We start from the raw sequence: 19,180 nt of genomic DNA, 5'->3' as shown, positions 1-19,180 counted from the left end.
ATTCCTCAATGATATAATTAATGTTAATTTTAAGTTGTACTGTATCGTTTTATAAATAAGTAGTTACCTATTCGCAAAAAAAAATAACCACGGCTACGACACTACCCTGCTAGGTAAGTACTAAGTGTAGGAAATGGTAACGGTGTCGAAACAAACGTTATATTAAAAACTCAACTTCTTCTATCGTGTAGGATCAACCCCGGTGTGAGGGTTACTATTGAGAATCGACAAAGGCCCCTGACTTGGCTCATACTGTGACGATTACATCAGCGCGATCGAAACGTCGGGAAAGTAATTAATAAGGTAAGTAAATTTAATTTTCACCTATGAAGGTGAATACGCATAGACACGTTTAATAATCTAAAAAAGATGCCACGTGCGTGTCCTTTAAAAGTGGCATCACAAATGTCGCGACAAAATAGGAAGTAATTCCACGTTACGACTCTAATACGAGTGTATGAAACCTCTCACGACGTCACTCCAGTAAGTATCATAAATACTTATTTGAAATTTCGTCTTATTTTGAATATAAGTACCTACCTAACGATATTTATAATCGGGTCACGACTTAAGACTACAAAAAAACCTCAGTTACCAATAACGACATGGTAAGTGTAACATCGTCTGGTCTCTGTGATTAAGCAATTGTGTTGCAAGAATGTGTTATCACTTTGGAATGTTACAGGTGCCAATTGGAGATGGGCATGCCAGGGTGCCAGAGAGGTTGATGGAGCATTTGAATTGGTCGTTGTACACCAATGCGATGCGGAAACTTTTGACGGCAGTGTTTTCACGGAAGTATGTGCAGCAAACGGATATTTGAATGATATATTTAAATAGTAATGTCAGATATTGAAGGTTTAATTTTTAAATATTTGCCGGGTCCTGGCAACCCATTCCTTGTCAGGAAAGCCATCACCGGCTTTCTCCAATAAGCAGTCGAAAAAAAACTGAACGCCAACCTAGTAAACGACATTATTCAAACTGTGGTGAAACAGTGCAAGGTTGCGGAGAGCCTTGTTCGTTACGCGAAACAATATTTGTATTAAGTAGATGTATTACATGTAGTTACTAAAGAATATAATAAACGAACCTTAAAGACGAAGCACTCCGCTTATATTACCTAAGTAAGCACTTTACCTAAGACACTTTTGAGTTATAGTGTTATTTGGTTTCAGATTCAGCATAACTACTAAGTGTGCTGACGAAAGTAAGATGTTCCGCAGCAAAGTGTAGAAGCACAAATTTTAATGTCTTCGACGTCGCGACAAAGGTACCTAGAAAGAACATTTTTACCTTCCACTCCAATAAGAGATAAATCTCGTAGGTAGGAAGCACAAATAGGTAGGAAACAACAGAATGGTGTCCTATTACCTTCCAGAGTCAGCATAATTTCAATAGGTGCATAAATAACTAGCAGACGAAAATAAAGATACAACGTTTGGTCGCGCGATCGAAACGTCGGGAAAGTAATGAATAAGGTAAGTTAATTTAATTTTCACCTATGAAGGTGAATACGCATAGACACGTGTAATAATCTAAATAAGATGCCACGTGCCTGTCCTTTAAAAGTGGCATCACAAATGCCGCGACAAAATAGGAAGTAATTCCACGTTACGACTCCAATACGAGTGTATGAAACCTCTCATGACGTCACTCCTAAGTATCATAAATACTTATTTGAAATTTCGTCTTATTTAGAATATAAGTACCTACCTAAGAATGTTTATAATCGGGTCATGACTCAAGACTACATAATTAAAGCACATAATAACGGGTTCTTACCGCGTTTAAATGGGGATATGAGACAGTCATCCCGTGATCATGGCACTTGCAACAGTGTCGAAATATCGGGAGTCTCATATCCCCATTTAAACGCGGTAAGAACCCATTATTATGTGCTTTAATTATGATAATAACCGCGTAAACTCAAGACTACATTCCTAATTAGTCTAACCAGAGGTACATCCACCGTATATGAACTAAATATCCACGCTTCGCCGAGCGATATTGTAATCGTTATAATTAATGTTACTCTTAACTTGTACTGTATCGTATTATAAGTCGTTGTTAGTAATACTAATTAAAATATCAGGTAGCAGTATGTACCTATTAGTATAGTTTCGGTGTTTTAATTTAATATTATTATTTTATCAATAATTTATTTTTATGAATAATTATTTTGATTAACAGCAGCTATTTACTGTATCGTTTTATACTTAATACTTATTATCTATTATCTTTTCTGTCCCACGTTGACACGGGCGTTACGAGTTTTGTTCTTAGAGTTAAATAAATAAAAAAAATATAATTTAAAAGCTAGCGAATCTAACAGAACCGTGTTATTTTACAAAATAAACAACCGAAAATTTATTTTACAAATTAAATTCTTTTGTTTTGTAAATTCGTTGTTGCACTTTCAACGTCGACTCTTTCAGATGGTGAAAATGTGTTAAAAAGTGAATTTATAATTATAATTACCCTTCGTAACTTTTTAAAATTATAAAATAACACAAGCTTCATGTTTTCTTCTATCTTCTAACCTTAGTCATAGAATGAGCAATATACCTTATAACACGCCTTAGCAGTACGTACTGATGCGGTTTCGGCAATCGGCACCTTTAAAAGAAAAAAAAAGGATATTAGATAGGTACCTAACTTATCGGCTTGAAACTTTTTTAACGTGAGTATAGTAGGCACTTAATTTATTTAGAATTAAAACAAGCTGACTTACCTGATTAGATTATTTTTTAAATTAGGAATAGAATACGATGTCTGTATTTGCCAATTTGCCGAGTTCCACTGTCAAGGCATTCAGCATTATTTAGTCAATATACAATATCACAATCTGTTATTTTCATGTTCGTCCTGCAAATAAAAAAATACTAGAATTAATTCAAATTTAAGTATTGTCAACGATACAACACTATCAGTCACGTGCCCCCTATTTTCGGCCACGAATGTAAATGTTATGGAAAATACCTAGCCTTTAATGTACTTATTTTATATAGGTAGTTCTTTTTATTATTTATTTTGTTAGAAATTACTAACCCGCTATTATTATATTTGTACAAAATTTTCCTGTGCCCAAAGGTTGCCTGGAAGAATTGTTGCATGAGCAATAAGGCCGCATGTTGTCCTTTTCTGTATATGTTGTCCCTATCTCTGTATTTTGTGTCCATTGTGCTCAATAAAGTATTTTATCTATCTATCTTTAAGCAGACAGGATCACAATACAAGAAAAATTAAGTAAACACAATAATTACCCATTTTCTCATTACTCGAGTAGGTACATAATTATTCCAAAATACAATGTAATGGCAGAAGCATTATATAAAAATAATTGTTGCTTTATATTTGGATCACACTATGTATAGAATTATGTTGCTATGTTGCTTCTGTTTCTTATGATCAGAATATTGATGTAATTGTGCCTTCGTGTAATAAGACGGGTCATCATTTATACCTAAAAACAAAGATAAAAGATGAATATGTCTGCTATACATGAAATTAGAAGGTTAAAGGAAGACAAAACTGTACAGCGCCATCTACAGTTTTTTTTTGGCGAACGAAACCTGGAATGTCCCTCATTGCTTTTACATGAGTATGGGACAGGGACACAAAAAAGAAACTTGTTGGCTTTAGTACCTTTTTTTTGACGTGACTTATTGTAGATTTGCCGCAGATGGCATTAACTACTTGGCCGGACAAATGGGGAGCGCTGAAGGCTCTCACCCGGTACAACGTTTAAGACAACAGGCCTGAGGGTGCCCAGTTGGGCGCGAACCTCGGCTCAGGGCGTCGTCTGAGAGGAAAAATATTTGAAAGAATTAATCGACCCTAGTGAGTCGATAGCGATAAGCGCTGAATGAGGGAAATCGTCGACCACGCCGGCAGGTTCGGTATCGGGGTCCTGAAGTGTTTGGTGTCGCGAGCTGATTGGCTGCCTCTATGGCTAGAGTAATCGGGTAACTTTAGTACCTAATACTACTTATTATACCCGAACCTACTTATTATTGTTATTTTTTGGTTATTATAACCGAAATATTAAAACTTTTTTCTACTCCTCTACTTTAATCGGGCATTTAAATAACCAAAAAGTCTAATATAAGTACATACATAATTAAACTCTTTGAAAAAGTGTACGCTCTATGGCCTATAAAAGCATTGTTTACAAAGTGTAACTGTACTATAATGTCGCCAAAAAAGCATTGTTGTTGTTTTTTTTTTTGACCTGGAAACTGGCACCTTTACTTTGTTTGGTGCCATAGATATACTATAAAAAAAAAGTATACATTTGCCGCCATTTTCCCGCGCGTTGGAAAATAAATCGGAAAATTTTTGTGTTTCGTTTAAAATTACGTCGTCGTAGAAAAAGTATTGTATGCAACGTTGTATAACTAGGTCAAAAAATGCTCGTGGCGTCTCTTATTGCGATGTTCGCCAAGGCTCACATCGCAACTCACGCCACTCGCATTTTTTGACCCTTCTTATACAACTGTTGCATAAAATACTATTAATATTTTGTTATTTTTCGGTTATAATAGGTAGTATTAGGTACTAAAGCCAACAAGTTTCTTTTTTGTGTCCCTGTCCATACTCTTGTAAGTATGTAAAATAACGTAGATAATTACAAAACTTTTACGCACCTTTACATCTCATTCAATGCAGATATATTATAACTTAATAATAAATAATTGATAATTATATTAATAAGTATTAATTCCAGATTTAATTTAATGTGTCGTGGTAGACGGCCCTTCACCAGCTGAATCGGTATCATCACTAAAACTTTCTGTAGTACTCGTCTCGGAATCCTTATTTCTCTTACGTATGTCACATACCTTCCGTTCATCATAGCACATTGTAGTAATTACTTTCCTGACAAAGAAAATATACAAGTAACAATAAATAACTATTCATCATCATCAGCCCATTAACGTCCCCACTGCTGGGGCACGGGCCTTCCCTATGGATGGGTAGGGAGATCGGGCCTTAAACCATCACGCGGGCCCAGTGCGGATTGACGGTTATTAACGACTGCTAATGCAGCCGGGACCAACGGCTTAACGTGCCTTCCGAAGCACGGAGGAGCTCGAAATGATTTTCTTTTTTTTTTTGTGGTCACCCATCCAATGACCGGCCTTTGCGAAAGTTGCTTTACTTCAACAATCGCAGACCGAGCGCGTTAACCGCTGCGCCACCGTCATTTGAATTTCTACCGTCAGTTGAATAGGTAATATCTCAAAATCGCATATCTGCGTCCCGGTTTTCCAGTAAGTAAAATACTACGTACCCTGTTAGTAAACAGGTTTGTACTTAACAATATAAACGATCAATAAGCATAAAAATAAGATATACAGGGTGTTAGTAACATCGCAACGATGCATGATTCAGACCATGATTCCGAGTTAATATCAAGTGGAATTTTCCGGAGAATTAATTTTTCGGAAAAAGCCACTAGATATTAACTCAGAATAATGGGCTGAATCATTCCGCTCAGTATTCGTTACGATGTCACTTGCACCCCGTCCAAGTACATACAGGTAGCCATACAAGTAGGTGCGGGTGTTAGTGACACCGTAACGAATACTGAGGGGGATGATTCAGACCATGATTCTGAGTTGATATTTAATGGAATTTCCTGTCGGATAATTCATGAAAATTTTAGAGTTTTTTAAAATTATTTTCTGTTTCATACTTTTGCGAAGGAAAATTCCACTTGATATCAACTGAGAAAGTAGTTTTTTTGAAAATGAAGAGTTATTAAATTGAATTGAAAAGGTAGACTTCACAATGGTGGGTACCACTATAAAGACGACGATGCGGCTCACCACCTATCACGTCGGTCTAACAGAAAGCTCGGCGAGGCTTTTTTTTTTTGACGTGACTTATATACGTGACGTAGATTTGCCGCAGGTGACATTAACTACTTGGCCGGACAAATGGGGAGAGCTGAAGGCTCCCGGTACAACGTTTAAGACAACAGGCCCAGTTGGGCGCGAACCTCGGCTCAGGGCGTCGCCTGAGAGGAAAATAATATTTGAAAGAATTAATCGACCCTAGTGGGTCGATAGCGATAAGCGCTGATTGAGGGAAGTCGTCGACCACGCCGGCGGGGTCGGTAACTCGGTGAGGCGTAGGTACTTAGTTCATCTTGGGATTGATGTACCTCTGACTACCCCTTTGGTGTAGAGAACTCTAGAGCTCACATAAAAGAATTAAAAAAAAAATTTCATTAATTTTCCTACAGTAAATTCCACTTGATATCAACTCGGAATCATAGTCTGAATCATCCCTCAAAGTTTTCGTAACGATGTCACTAACGCCTTGTATATTTATATAATGGTTTACATACCTGACTGCTTTGACCGGCACCTTACAGAGCTGAACAACTGTGTGTATGATGTCACCTACCAGGCGCTCATCCAGTGGCTTCCTAGTACCCCTGCCTGGCAATGTTTCATTGCCTGGTAAGCAGTGGGTGGCCATAGTCCTGCAAAATTAAAAAAAAAATAGGTACGGTCACGAGTACTAATATGTATACACTTTGCAACCATGCCACATTAACTTTTTTGACAAATTGAACTGCAAGTCTCACTAAATGTCAAATATGTTAGTGCGACAGAGTCCTAAAGTGGGTACATTATATTGCTCATGACTGTACAATGAGGGCCTTTCTAGAGTTCCGGCCAAGTAGTTAATGCCATCTGCGGCAAATCTACAATAAGTCACGTCAAAAAAAAAAAAAAAAAAAGGCCTTTCTAGACTACATTCACCAGAAAATTTAGATAGCGCTGTATGACGTTGCCTTTTAACCTTCTAATTTTATGGATAACATATTTATATCTTTTATCTTTGTTTTTAAGTAGGTATAAATGATGACCCTTGTCATTACACCCAGGCACAACACAGTCATCTTCCACCCATTATTATTCCAATCAAAATAGAGAGAAGCAATACATACGTATCTCATCCAAAGATCAAGTTGGAATTATTCTTATAATTCCTCTGCCATTAAATTGTATTTTTGAATAATTATAAAATATTATTATTTATTTATATAATATTATTTATTGAAGTACACGTACAGCAATACATATAAAACTTTTACAGACAACATTATAAATACGAGTAGAAAGACTTGGTAGGTATATCTGCTTGTCAAAAATGCCGTAAGTAAATGAAAACAAACAAACTTTATAAATTATAAACTGAACATAGTTTTTGGCTTTGCCCTTTGACACGTGGCTTTACCCACCTCATTACGAATTACAGGCGTGTAAAACAATAGAATAAGCCGGCATTCGCAAGGATCTTTTTTCGAACTTTTCCCCATACTAGTATTTTGAAAGCGACTTCTTTGCCCACCTACTTTTTAAAAATAAGCGTTTTGAAACGTTCTAGGCTTCGTATTTGTATTAGTAAAGTAGGTATCTAATACTAAGTTGGTTGTATCCACGGTTTTGGACTGTGCGCTGTATAATTTCGATGTTGTGAGTATGTCCGTACGTCCGTACAACATTCCTACCTAGATTTTGTTTAGGTTTGTTATATTGGTTGTCCAACCAACTAGTTCTGCCATCACAGTCAAAACTAAAGAGGTCAGTGCATTTTTTTTTAGGTAAGTAGGTATCATCGTCACCAGTCGTACGACGCCCACTGCTGGGCATAGGTCTCCCCCAAGGATCTCCACGACGATCGGTCCTGCGCTGCCCGCATCCAGCGGCTTCCCGCAGTGGCAGTGGGCAGGACACATAGCGAGGAGAACCGATGGCCGCTGGGGCGGAAAGGTTCTAGAATAGCGACCACGTTTCGGACGACGCTCAGTGGGTAGGCCCGCTACAAGGTGGACCGACGATCTGGTGAAGTAGGTATAATAATATATAGTGTAATTGTTTCTTACTCGCGAGTGAATATGGCGGACATCAACTTTTTGGTCGCAATAGCATACGAGGCAGGATCCCACTTGATAGATTGGAAATAATTCAAAGACACCCTGGCAGTGCCCAGTCCAATTGGTACCTGAAAATATACAAATAATTAAATAGAGACTTTCCACGAAAATTACGTTTCACAGGACCATCTAGATAATTATCATAGACGACTAAATGTACAGTGCTTTTTGTCCGGGTGAGAGCCTTCAGCGCTTCCCATTTGTCCGGCCAAGTAGTTAATGCCATCTGCGGCAAATCTACAATAAGTCACAAAAAAGTGGTTTTTGTCCTGAAAAAGGAGACAAAACATCATAGAACACGTTCAGTTGAAATCATAGCGATAATCGACAACGGTCTATTTACCAAATGGGTCGTGTACTAGGTTAAAGATAAATTATGAAATTCTGATAACTAAATAAATATAGATACGTAGATCGAACAACAGTTTATTTTTTCTATTTAACTTATTTATGAATTTTAATCAAGAAAAATTTAATAATAAGTCCGATTTTTTATCACGTTTTTCTATGACGTCATCTATGCAAGACTAAGTGTGAAGTCGTTGGTAAATACCATTTATTTCCTGATATGTCATAAAACTGATTGGAGGATTGTGCCGATTCCACTATGATAACCTGTCACACGAGGGATTAGCTGATCATCTGTCACCATGTTTATTATACATTTTGGAAAGAAAGAAACAGACACAGACAGACAGGTAGGTGGGTATATTACATTCAACACGGGACAGATTACACACGGAAAAAAACTAAGATTAAAAAATATTAGAAATAGAAAATCAAACCAAAATCACAACAAAAAAACAAGTATTTATAAATGCAACGCACTGACAGTCCGATCCTCGCGATGGCGTCCGGAATAAAAGGACCTCGGGCGGTATAAGCCGCCGCGTGAGCCACGACTCTGGTATTCTGCGCGTCCTACCGAGTGACATTATCATCATCAGCCCATTAACGTCCCCACTGCTGGGGCACGGGCCTTCCCTATGGATGGATAGGGAGATCAGGCCTTAAACCATCACGCGGGCCCAGTGCGGATTGATGGTTATTAACGACTGCTAATGCAGCCGGGACCAACGGCTTAAAGTGTCTTCCAAAGCACGGAGGAGCTCGAAATGAAAACTTTTTTTTGTGGTCACCCATCCTATGACCGGCCTTTGCTTAACTTCAACAATCGCAGACCGAGCGCGTTTACCGCTGCGCCACCGAGTGACATTAGCGAGTGTTTTTAGGACTTCGTATCAAAAGTATCTGCAAATTATCTTGCCGTAATTGGCCATTAGGGGTGGGCGGACCTCAAAAATCCGTTTCGGGTTGTTTTACTTACCAAGTCTTCGAAAGGGGTTCCGTTGTAGACGTTACGATTTGCCGAAGGTCCTAGATCATCTGTGTCATAATCGTAATCGCTGTCGCCAGAAACCTTCAAATACAAAATTATGCAAGTTCATATTTAAATATTTATTTTATTCTTCACCCTTATATCGCCAACTCCCATAAAATACACTTTTATCACAATGTTAGCGTGCTAAGAGAATTTTAGTTTTGTGTTTTTAAGTGCAGAAATATTTTTTATTATTTATTATTAACAGCTTATTGAATAATAATAATTTATTATTAATTTATTACTGGTGACTTATGACTGACTGTTATAGGTGCCAGAACCGTCACTACACTAAAGTGAATCATATTTTTGTTTGGACACAAACTAAGTAACAAAAAACACTGCCAAACATAGCTTGTTAAAGATTTTCTACTATAAAAGAAGTTACAATTGGGTCGTGTACTAGGTTCAAGATAAATTATGAAATTCTGATTACTTACTAAATAAAGACACATCTAAAAGTAACGAAAAAAGTTTTCTTTTTTCAATTTAACTCATTTATGAATTTTAAATAAGAAAAACGTAATAATAAGTCCGACATTTTATCACGTTTTTCTATGACGTCACAGTGTGCTTTTTCAAACAAATTCCATAGTAATTTCGTGTTTTGACGTTTAGTAAAAAGTAACTGATTTGACTAGTTGGAAACTAGCCTATTCGACGTAATATTTAAGATTACCATTTAAGTCAACACAAAAAATGTTTAAAGGTTTCATTAACTTCCATTAATTCCCCGTTTGCCATTACATTGCATTTTGGAATAATTATGTACCCGAGTAATGAGAAAATAGGTAGTTATCACGTTAAAGCTGTACAACGCCATCTATATTGTTTTTGGTGAATGTAACCTGGAAAGTCCTTCATTATAAACCTTCATCATCATCATCAGCCCATTAACGTCCCCACTGCTGGGGCACGGGCCTTCCCTATGGATGGATAGGAAGCTCGGGCCTTAAACCATCACGCGGGGATTATAAACCTTACCTAGATGCAATTATTTCTGGAACGACTTAATGATTAACGTTAACTTTCGTTCAATGTTCCAAAAAGTAGGTAGTTTTAAATTAAAAAAAGTTAAAAAAATGACGATGATGATGTGATGGTGTTTCAATATTAGTGTTAAGTTAGGTAATATCGGGAGTCTCATATCCCCATTTAAACGCGGTAAGAACCCGTTATTATGTGCTTTAGTTAAAAAAAGTTATTTACGAAGTTCACTATCTATGCCTAATGTAAGCTACTTACATTTTTTTTGGTGCGTACAGGCCCACCGTTGGGTGGTTCAAGTCCGTTGTTGTAGTAGCGATTATTAAAATCTTCCAACACATGTTTATGCTCTGTAGTGCCTGGCTCCGACGAAGATGAAGACAGGTCGGATGAAATATTATCTTTAGCATTGTCAACATTGTAACCCGAAGTGGCTGTTCCTATTTCGTTCGCAAGACTATTTCCCGTTCTTTGCGCTCCAGGCGATACTGTAGCCGCCTCAATCATTTTGTTCGCCACATTTTCCAAGTCTGCGTGGTACGCAATTACATTAGATATAAGTTGCTCAGTTACCTCTTGCCGCATAAATTCGTCTTGCTGGGTTTCCATGCTTTTTTCCTGAAAAGGTTAGGCGGGTATTTTAGACCTAACTCCTTAGTTGTAAAGCTTTTTATTGTTTAGAGAAGCTGTAAAATTTTACTGCAAATCAAAAATGTAGGTAGTTGAAGGTTGTTCATTTTAAATTCTCACTTACCTCCATTAAAATTAGTTCAAAAATATATGTAGGTTAACGACACCTTTCCAATTCACAAAGAGTTACATTAGCATTATTATCTAGGAATTTTTCTTCACGCCATACATTTTACGGGAAAGACAGATCATAGGTGGTTTAGGTGCCTAACATAAAGGTAAGTAGATTATCGACAATAATGATCCTTAGTTTAGATAGGGCGCGAGCATTGCAGGCTGCTCATACGATTCTCCGAAAGTAAAATGATCCGTGCTTCGGAGGGTACGTTAAGCAGATTCCGGTTTGTTACTTTTTTTACCTTTGCCGGGTTTGCTCTTGACTCCAGATTTACTCGTAGGCATTAACGAGGCCTAAGCTCGCCCAAAAGGTGCCTGTTCACTCTGGCCTTGAAAGCACCCGGGTTATAAGTATGCATTAGGAAATACAGAATTCCATTCCTTACTATTTACTAACGACCTCCGTGGTCTAGTGGTTGAGCGGAGGTCCCGGGTTCGATTCTCGGTGGGGACTAATCACAAAAAAATACTTTATGGTCCCTAGTTTGGTTAGGACATTACAGGCTGATCACCTGATAGTCCGACTGTAAGATGATCCATGCTTCGGAAGGCACGTTAAGCCGTTGGTCCCGGTTACTACTTACTGATGTAGGTAAGTAGTCGTTACATGAGCCATGTCAGGGAGCCCTTGGCGGCTCAATAGTGACCCTGACACCAGGATTGATGAGGTTGGTACTCCACCTCACAACCCACGCGATAGAATTGGACTATTTACTACAGTAACCGTAAAAGTACCCTGGTACCTACTTATGTATTTTTTACACGATGTCACAGGTTTTTGGCGGTTTCAATAGCAACCCTAAAACCAGCGTTGATGAGTTCGATCATAGACCTGTTTGCCCATGCTAGATTACGTGTTTTTACACGCAATAGTCTGTCTTTTTTTAAAGCCAAGTGTTTCAATATTAGCGTAGTTACCTTGCAATAATTTATTAATATGACTAAGTGTACGTACTTACATGAATCCATCTTTTTTTGGGGTTATGTGTATACTTTTTTACAATAAAATAAGTACCAGATAATATTTTAAATTTGGCAGAAAATATACGTACATTTAAAGCTCATGTGAAGGTTACATTATGTAAAAAAGCTTATAAGATTAATGATTACCCCAAATTATGAAAATGTCTGGTGTTCCGCTAGTTATTAAATAACTTGTAATGTATACCCTCAATGATTTAAAAGATTTTACATTGACCTTCAACAAATTCATCCATGATAATTACGTTGGATAAATGATTCTGATTTCTGATCAGTACTTAGAATTTTTCGCGCTTAATGATAGGATTTTTGTCACTACTGGTTGGAGGCCGAGGAAATAGATTCTAGGGCTCTAGCTAGAACATCACCAATTGAAAAATTGGTCGGTGTACTGCGGAACGGAAGGCGATTGGGGCAACCACCGTTCTACACGCCCTATCTATGGAGTAATGAAGGCGATTACTCCACCGACAAGAGAGCAGCTCTTAAATAAAGAGAGAGAGAGAGATAGGACCCAACTCAATCTAATCGCTAACTTTATCAAAGTGTTAAAAAACTCACCGTCTGATTAGACGTCGTCGTCGTGCTGCAGAGTGTCGGACGTCTAAACCTGTGAAGAAAAAAATACATTAATATAGGCGAAAATGTCAAAGGAATCATTTCTACACGACTTCTACAATACGATCGGGGTTTCATAAGCAGAATTTCAGGTTTCACACTTTACGTGAACAATGACTTGCACTTTTGCCAAATCAGACGTTACTTTTTAAATTCACGTACCTAAGCACCTGATTTTATACCAAACAAATCCTTTTTACAGAACTTTTATTTAAATTATTTAATATTAATTTTAAAAATTATAATCTTAGCTACTTAATTTTATTTGTAAGTAATTATGATTAAAGAGAAAATTAAAAGATCGTACGTCTATCTTCAGCGCAACCGCTTGCGTCAATGGTTGGAACAAAAAAGAACGAACTTTTCAATATTCTAATGGTTTCAAATTCGAGACAAACATATTTTTAAATACCCTCATTTCATTAAAATACAGACTTGTGTTTTTTAAGCTGCGAATTGATATCTTGTAAAAAGTGCAAGCTGCGCTACGCTACGTTGATGGTTCTTTAATTTCGCAATGGTTTTTATCTATATTCTAATGCTATTATTTGTTCCTTTCATCGTTGGGGTAGGGTCCTATGTACCGTTATGGTATGGGGTGTAAGAAACTACTAACAATAGATTTTTACCTGCGCGTAATGCTAGATAGGAGCGGTTTGCTATTTCAGTTACACATCGAACATCGTCCTGACTAGTTCAGAATTAAAAAGTAGTGAATTAAAAAGTAAAACAACAGTGTTTTGTCAATTGTTTCTTCATCCTCCCCAAAATGTCTAGAAATCACTGGCTGTTAGTGGAGTGGGTGGATGAGCGCAACGTGTTTCCGTGTTATGGAGTAGTGAATGCAGACTCTTTGGTGAATGAAGAACCGGACCTACATCCGGGGAAAATGATTTTCGTACGAGCTAAACACGGGAACAGTGCGAGAAGAGCTCAAATTTTAAGGATTTCGGGTGAGGAAACTGTGTGTTAATTATTTCTTTTCTTTAGTCTATAATATATTAAATTGGTAACCGTATGTACTAAGTAAGTACAAAAACAGATAAAAATAGTGAAGGAAAACTGTTTTGACGCAAACGCTGTATGGTTGGCCTGTTGTGCCTGTCGTTATTTTTGCCTGTTTTAGTAGATACTGTATCTAGTATACAACAATGTTGGTATATTTAGCCACAATCTCAAGTAGGTAAGTACGATATTTACTTAATTGTAAACTGGTATGGTATTAACGTGGTAATTATTAATGTTAATAGAAAAACACGGACCTCCGCGGATCTAATGTCACATCAAATATGCTGTTATTTTTAATGCTAACTTTACCTAGAACATCTTAGTTAGATTCCTTTTGTTCCTGTATTGAAACTAGCGTGTCTGAAGATATGCGAAGTTTTGTTAACAAAAACCACATCCTAGTATTATCACAGGGTCCGCTTACCTAACATGAAGATTTGACAGGTCCGGTTTTTTAAAGAAGCGACTGCCTGTCTGACCTTCTAAACCGCGAAGGGAAAACCAGCCCAATACAGGTTAGGTCACATACCTCCGAAAATTCATTTCTCGGGAATGTGGGTTTCCTCACAATGTTCAAAAAATAGTAACATCCGAATGTTACCACGCATATACCGCTTCCTGTACTCTTCTATTTATTTTTAGTTTGTATTTTTTTTATTTCCTGCGTGTGCAATAAAATATTTGTTATGTTATTTCCCAAATAGGACATTGCAGGCTAAATCACCTGATTGTCCGGAAAATTAAGATGATTCCATGCTTCCGAAGGCTCGTTAAGCCGTTGGTCCCGGGCTACTAACCCAATCACATCCACCAACCCGCAGTGGAGCAGCGTGGTGGAGCTGCATACGAGGCCCATGGCACGTATATAAGCTGTTTATGTTATGTTTCCCGCATTATTTCTAGATGACAAAAGGCACGTGAAAGAGCATAAGTTATTGTTGGAGCGTCAGGATCACCAGGTGAAGAACATGCTGTCGTTATGCATGCGTACCATCAAGGAGATGAAGACGGATCCCTTGGTAAGTTGTTCCGTAAATTGGCTTCTCATGTGGGTTGTGAGGTCAATGGCCCACCTCAACCCTGGTCATAGAATAAGGAATAGTATTACGTATAGAACTGCAACTCTCAGGTTTACCTGACCCCCTCGGTCTTAATTTAATGTTCAACCGTATGGGCGTCAGACGTCACTCACCCAGATTCGCGTGTACGATTACGTCAATGTGTACCGTCTGTGTAAAACGAGGATTTTTGTATGAAGTGTCCGGGATGTGTCCTGGTAACTTTATATATAATTTATCTTAAATGCGGTTTTCACTAACACAGTGGGCTCGGACATTATAGGCGCCCATACAATCATGTTGCTCTGACTGAAAGCTCGGTGAGGTGTGAGTACTTAGTTCATCTTGCGACGGATGTACCTCTGACTACCCCAATTGGGGTATAGTCGTGAGCTTACATTATTAACCTTGTTGTGAGAGTTGCTATTGTAATCTCACCATCTTTGTAAATCATCTAAAGATGGGTACTGACTGGTAGTATGTGGCGTAACGTACCATTCGCAGGGAGCATGATACCTTACGCCGTGTGTTAAAATCAATTTTGATGCTCGCTACGAGCACCTTGATTCCCCGTACTGACTGCACGAACGCTCGCTGTGTAACACGTTACATAACCTCGTAACTCGTAACACATGTCAGCATCCACCTTTACACACGCGCACTTGAATGTCGCTAGCTACGCTGCTGCTGGCTCTGTAACGAATAGGTAAGTTGATTCTAAATAGGGACCATTTGTTTGTTACATAAACCCTCCGCATATACCCGTCGGCCATGCTTAAACGTAAAAAATGACAGCTATACCGAACTTTTGCAGATATTTGGATCATTCAACGCGAACCAACAATCAGTACCCGGCGTCGCCGGCGGCTCAGGAGCTGCCCCAATACACGATGATAGCGACTCCGACAGCGATAGCGATGGCAGGGTGAGAACCGCATCTTTCTATTATATTTACAAATAAATACAATATAATACTATACAAACAAGTACAGGCAGCCCCATTTAGCCTCTTTAAGCGTTTTCTTGCAGACAAGCATACCTAAGGCGGCAATACTAAGTAAAACTATAAAAAGTGACAGGTGCATTGTGCACCAGTTTATATTTGTTGTCAATGGTGTAGGTTAGATCCTAAAGTTGCGAGGTAGTAGGATTCAAATAGAATGTCGATATTAATTATGTTGCCAGATATAACACCACATCAAACGCTTACTTACCCGAATGACTTTTTATTGAGATTTTAATGCTACCTAATAACTAATGTTAAACTTTAGTTGCAGATAAACGAAGATCTGAGATCTCTTCCTTTGATCAACTCTACTGTTAAAACTCTAGCGCAATACAAGCGTATAGAATCGCCTCCTGTCGTGAACAATATGTCTTCTACTATTCAAAGTGCATCACAGAAGAAGCGATCTATAGGTACTATACAAAGCAGCACTCCGCTACCTCAAAGCAATATTGTGAAGGAAATACCTAAATTAACGTTCGACCAGGCAACTCAAACAGACGACACACAAGTGCAAGTGCCGGTGGAGAAGATAGAACAAATGGAGACAATCCTGAACCAACTGCACGAACAGTTTCTGGCACTAGTCGGACGCCTTCAACTTGACTGTCCTGAATCTTCAATATACAATTCTGACGCGGAGAATCGTGAAAGGGAAATATCTGACAGAGAAAATTATGCTGAAGTATCTATGTCGCGAGCGGATAGATCTTTGAATCAACCGAAGATTGAACCGGAGGACCTGAGACGCAATGTGAAGTCGCCGCAAGTTAGGAGAGTGTCTGCTCAAACGACTAATAATGTGGAACCGCCCGTACCGGCAAATAGGAACGATATGGTAAATAGACATTACAATTCGTTTGATAAGACAATTTTTGGAAACTTAATAGTGTAGGTACCCCACGTTGTACCTCTCACATTACTTCATTTAGATATATAGACACGACATTCGCTGGGTATTGAACTCCATTTATCTACTGCCTTTCTTCACTTTTTCTTTCATCAGCGGAAGAATAACTAGCAAATTCAGCCAATAGACGCACCGAATGCTATTGAACGAATACCTCGCTAACCAAAGTTGTCTATTTGCCTCCACCTAATTATCATAATTCATCTGACATTTTGCATATAGCCCGTATCTATTGATTCATGTCATGATGTAATTACTTCAGGTGCCCATTGGATCAGGCCATGCGACTGTGCCGGCTAGACTGATGAATGAAATTAACTGGGGATCGTATTCGTCGGCTACGAGGCAGTTATTGCAAGCTGTGTTTCCTCGCAAGTAAGTATAGCTCGTTTGATCAGTAAAACCTAATTATTATGTACGGTCACGAGCATTAATTATGCACTTTGGTACCATGTCACATTAACTTTTTTGACAAATTGCACTGTAAGTCTCACTAAATGTCAAATATGTTAGTGCGACAGAGTCCTAAAGTGGGTACATTATATTGCTCATGACTGTACCTAACGGCCTCCGTGGTCCAGTGGTTTAGCGTTGTACTCACGATCCGAAGGTCGGGACCTTCGTTCGGATCCCCGGTGGGGACAAAACACAAAAATCACTTTGTGATTCCTAGTTTGGTTAGGACATTACAGGCTGATCACCTGATTGTCCAAAAGTAAGATGATCCGTTCTTCGGAAGGCATGTTAAGCCGTTGGTCCCGGTTATTACTCACTAATGTAAGTACGTAGTCGTTACACGAGTCATGTCAGGGGCCTATAGCGGCTCAGTAAGAACCCTGACACCAGGGTTGATGGGGTCGGTAATCCACCTCATAATCCACACGATAGAAGAATTATGTGATTGAGAATCAATGTTTACTTTCTTGCAGAGTACTAGCGACCCATTCTCTCACTGGCAAACAGTCTCCAGCTTTCACTAATAAGCCAGCGAAGAAATGTTTGGACCCAAAATTGATCGATGACATTGTGGACACGGTCGCGGACCGCTGTGGGGTGCCGAAGAGATCCGTCAGGTCAGTTCTTTAGAAAAAGACTTATCGTAATTTAACGACTATACTCCTATTGCATGATGAACTAGGTACCTACCAACTATATATATGCAGACGCCTTACCTCACCGAGCTTTCTGTTAGACGTAACTTATTTTTTCATTGGTAGGTACCTACATAACACTTATATACGCTAATAGTGGCAAAAATTCAGGCCCACACTTACAATTTAATAAATGTGGGGAGGGAAGAACAACCAACCATAATGACTACAGAGGTGAGGATGAGGGGTGTGTGTGTGTATGGTGACAAATAAACAACCTGCAAATCGCATGGTTTTCCCTTCAAATTGGTAGTTGCTTCCGAAAAAAACGGACCTGTCCAATCATGGAATAACGCTAGGGATAATGATGATTTCTTCCATAATTTAAAATTGCATTGCAGTAAATAGCACAGCGTCGTGTAAATTTATTGTGCAAATTGTTTATAAGCATATTGTAGGTATTGTTCATTTTATTTCTATGATACTTACAATCAATCAATCAGTCGTGGCAGACCTCGAAAGAGATGGCGTGATGACTTGGACGCATGCCGGAGGAACTGGCCGGAATACGCACAGGACCGCAAAAAATGGAAAGAGGAAGGGGAGGCCTTTGCCCAGCAGTGGGGTCTAGTAGGCTAGATTAGATAAGATACTTACAATGTAAAATTATTGATTTTCCAGAAATTGCATAACCATCAAATGCACCGACGAAGCAAAGTTGTATCGTAATCGTATGCTGGGACGTAATTCGGGACAGATGCCAGTAACGACTAACCAGGACAACCGAGAGAATGTCCCGCCCTCGCCCATCTCACGCGAGTCCTCCAATGGAACGCCCACTGACTAGTTCAACCGATGTTTGTCGTTGTACCATAACCACGTGCTGGGACGAAGTGCGAGCGATTACCACGAGAATGTCCCACCATCCGCCAATTTCATGAGAATTGACCATCAAAACGCTTAAATACATGTTAATGAGTTCAACCAAATGTTTGTTGTTTATAAAAATGTACGTTAGTATTATTAAGTATTTGCAATTTTGACGATATTAAATGATTAAAAAGTAAGCACTTGAATTTTCATTTAGTAGTTTATTTTTCTTATCATGTTTCACGAGGATTTAATTTTCAGTCTAAAATAATGTCATCATCATCATCAACGCATTAATGTCCCCACTGCTGGGGCACGGGCCTTCCCTATGGATGGATAGGGAGATCGGACTTAAACCATCACGCGGGCCCAGTGCGGATTAATGGTTATTAACGACTGCTAATGCAGCCGGGATCAACGGTTTAACGTGCCTTCCGAAGCACGGAGGAGCTCGAGATGAAAACTTTTTTTTTGTGGTCACCCATCCTATAACCGGCCTTTGCGAA

At 38.7% G+C, this 19,180-nt stretch overlaps 2 protein-coding genes across 6 annotated transcripts in view; one reads left to right on the top strand and one right to left on the bottom strand.

Moving 5' to 3' along the window:
• The window catches only part of LOC126373616 (uncharacterized), a 31,332-nt gene extending 18,211 nt beyond the window's left edge, over positions 1 to 13,121 (bottom strand). The window contains exons 1-11 of one of the 4 annotated variants that reach the window (XM_050019817.1): positions 12,894 to 13,011; positions 12,675 to 12,723; positions 10,584 to 10,943; positions 9,285 to 9,377; positions 7,907 to 8,025; positions 6,359 to 6,496; positions 4,650 to 4,881; positions 3,267 to 3,466; positions 2,735 to 2,868; positions 1,643 to 2,619; positions 295 to 464 (exon numbers count right to left, since the gene is read on the bottom strand). In XM_050019817.1, the coding sequence (XP_049875774.1) occupies positions 4,737 to 4,881; positions 6,359 to 6,496; positions 7,907 to 8,025; positions 9,285 to 9,377; positions 10,584 to 10,934 (846 nt within the window). In that variant the 5' untranslated portion in view covers positions 10,935 to 10,943; positions 12,675 to 12,723; positions 12,894 to 13,011 and the 3' untranslated portion in view covers positions 295 to 464; positions 1,643 to 2,619; positions 2,735 to 2,868; positions 3,267 to 3,466; positions 4,650 to 4,736. Of the gene's footprint in view, positions 1 to 294; positions 465 to 1,211; positions 2,620 to 2,734; positions 2,869 to 3,266; positions 3,467 to 4,649; positions 4,882 to 6,358; positions 6,497 to 7,906; positions 8,026 to 9,284; positions 9,378 to 10,583; positions 10,944 to 12,674; positions 12,724 to 12,893; positions 13,012 to 13,038 lie in introns of those variants that run through there. The other 3 variants (XM_050019818.1, XM_050019816.1, XM_050019815.1) reach the window with 3 other exon arrangements.
• A 316-nt stretch (positions 13,122 to 13,437) lies between these two features.
• On the top strand, positions 13,438 to 18,871 carry LOC126373610 (early boundary activity protein 2-like). Of its 2 annotated transcripts, none has more exons than XM_050019799.1 (7): positions 13,438 to 13,684; positions 14,643 to 14,758; positions 15,612 to 15,722; positions 16,075 to 16,641; positions 16,976 to 17,088; positions 17,643 to 17,786; positions 18,486 to 18,871. In XM_050019799.1, the coding sequence occupies exons 1-7, from the start codon at positions 13,501 to 13,503 to the stop codon at positions 18,649 to 18,651; spliced, it is 1,401 nt and encodes a 466-aa protein (XP_049875756.1). In that variant the 5' UTR covers positions 13,438 to 13,500; the 3' UTR covers positions 18,652 to 18,871. The 2 variants fall into 2 exon arrangements, with proteins under 2 accessions (XP_049875756.1, XP_049875755.1); XM_050019798.1 differs by having other exon boundaries at positions 13,439 to 13,684; positions 16,069 to 16,641.
• Positions 18,872 to 19,180: the final 309 nt, after the last annotated feature.

This window comes from Pectinophora gossypiella, chromosome 16, assembly GCF_024362695.1.
Source record: "Pectinophora gossypiella chromosome 16, ilPecGoss1.1, whole genome shotgun sequence".
NCBI lineage: Eukaryota > Metazoa > Arthropoda > Insecta > Lepidoptera > Gelechiidae > Pectinophora > Pectinophora gossypiella.
Note: the sequence above shows the minus strand (reverse complement) of the source record. Positions and strands in the feature narration are given on the sequence as shown.

Bases quoted from the DNA above. Each gene is read 5' to 3' on its own strand.
- LOC126373610 (XM_050019798.1), top strand. From the start codon at position 13,501: ATGTCTAGAAATCACTGGCTGTTAGTGGAGTGGGTGGATGAGCGCAAC. The intron at 14,759-15,611 runs GTAAGTTGTTCC...GAACTTTTGCAG, and splicing joins AGATGAAGACGGATCCCTTG to ATATTTGGATCATTCAACGC. The intron at 17,089-17,642 runs GTAAGTATAGCT...ACTTTCTTGCAG, and splicing joins CAAGCTGTGTTTCCTCGCAA to AGTACTAGCGACCCATTCTC.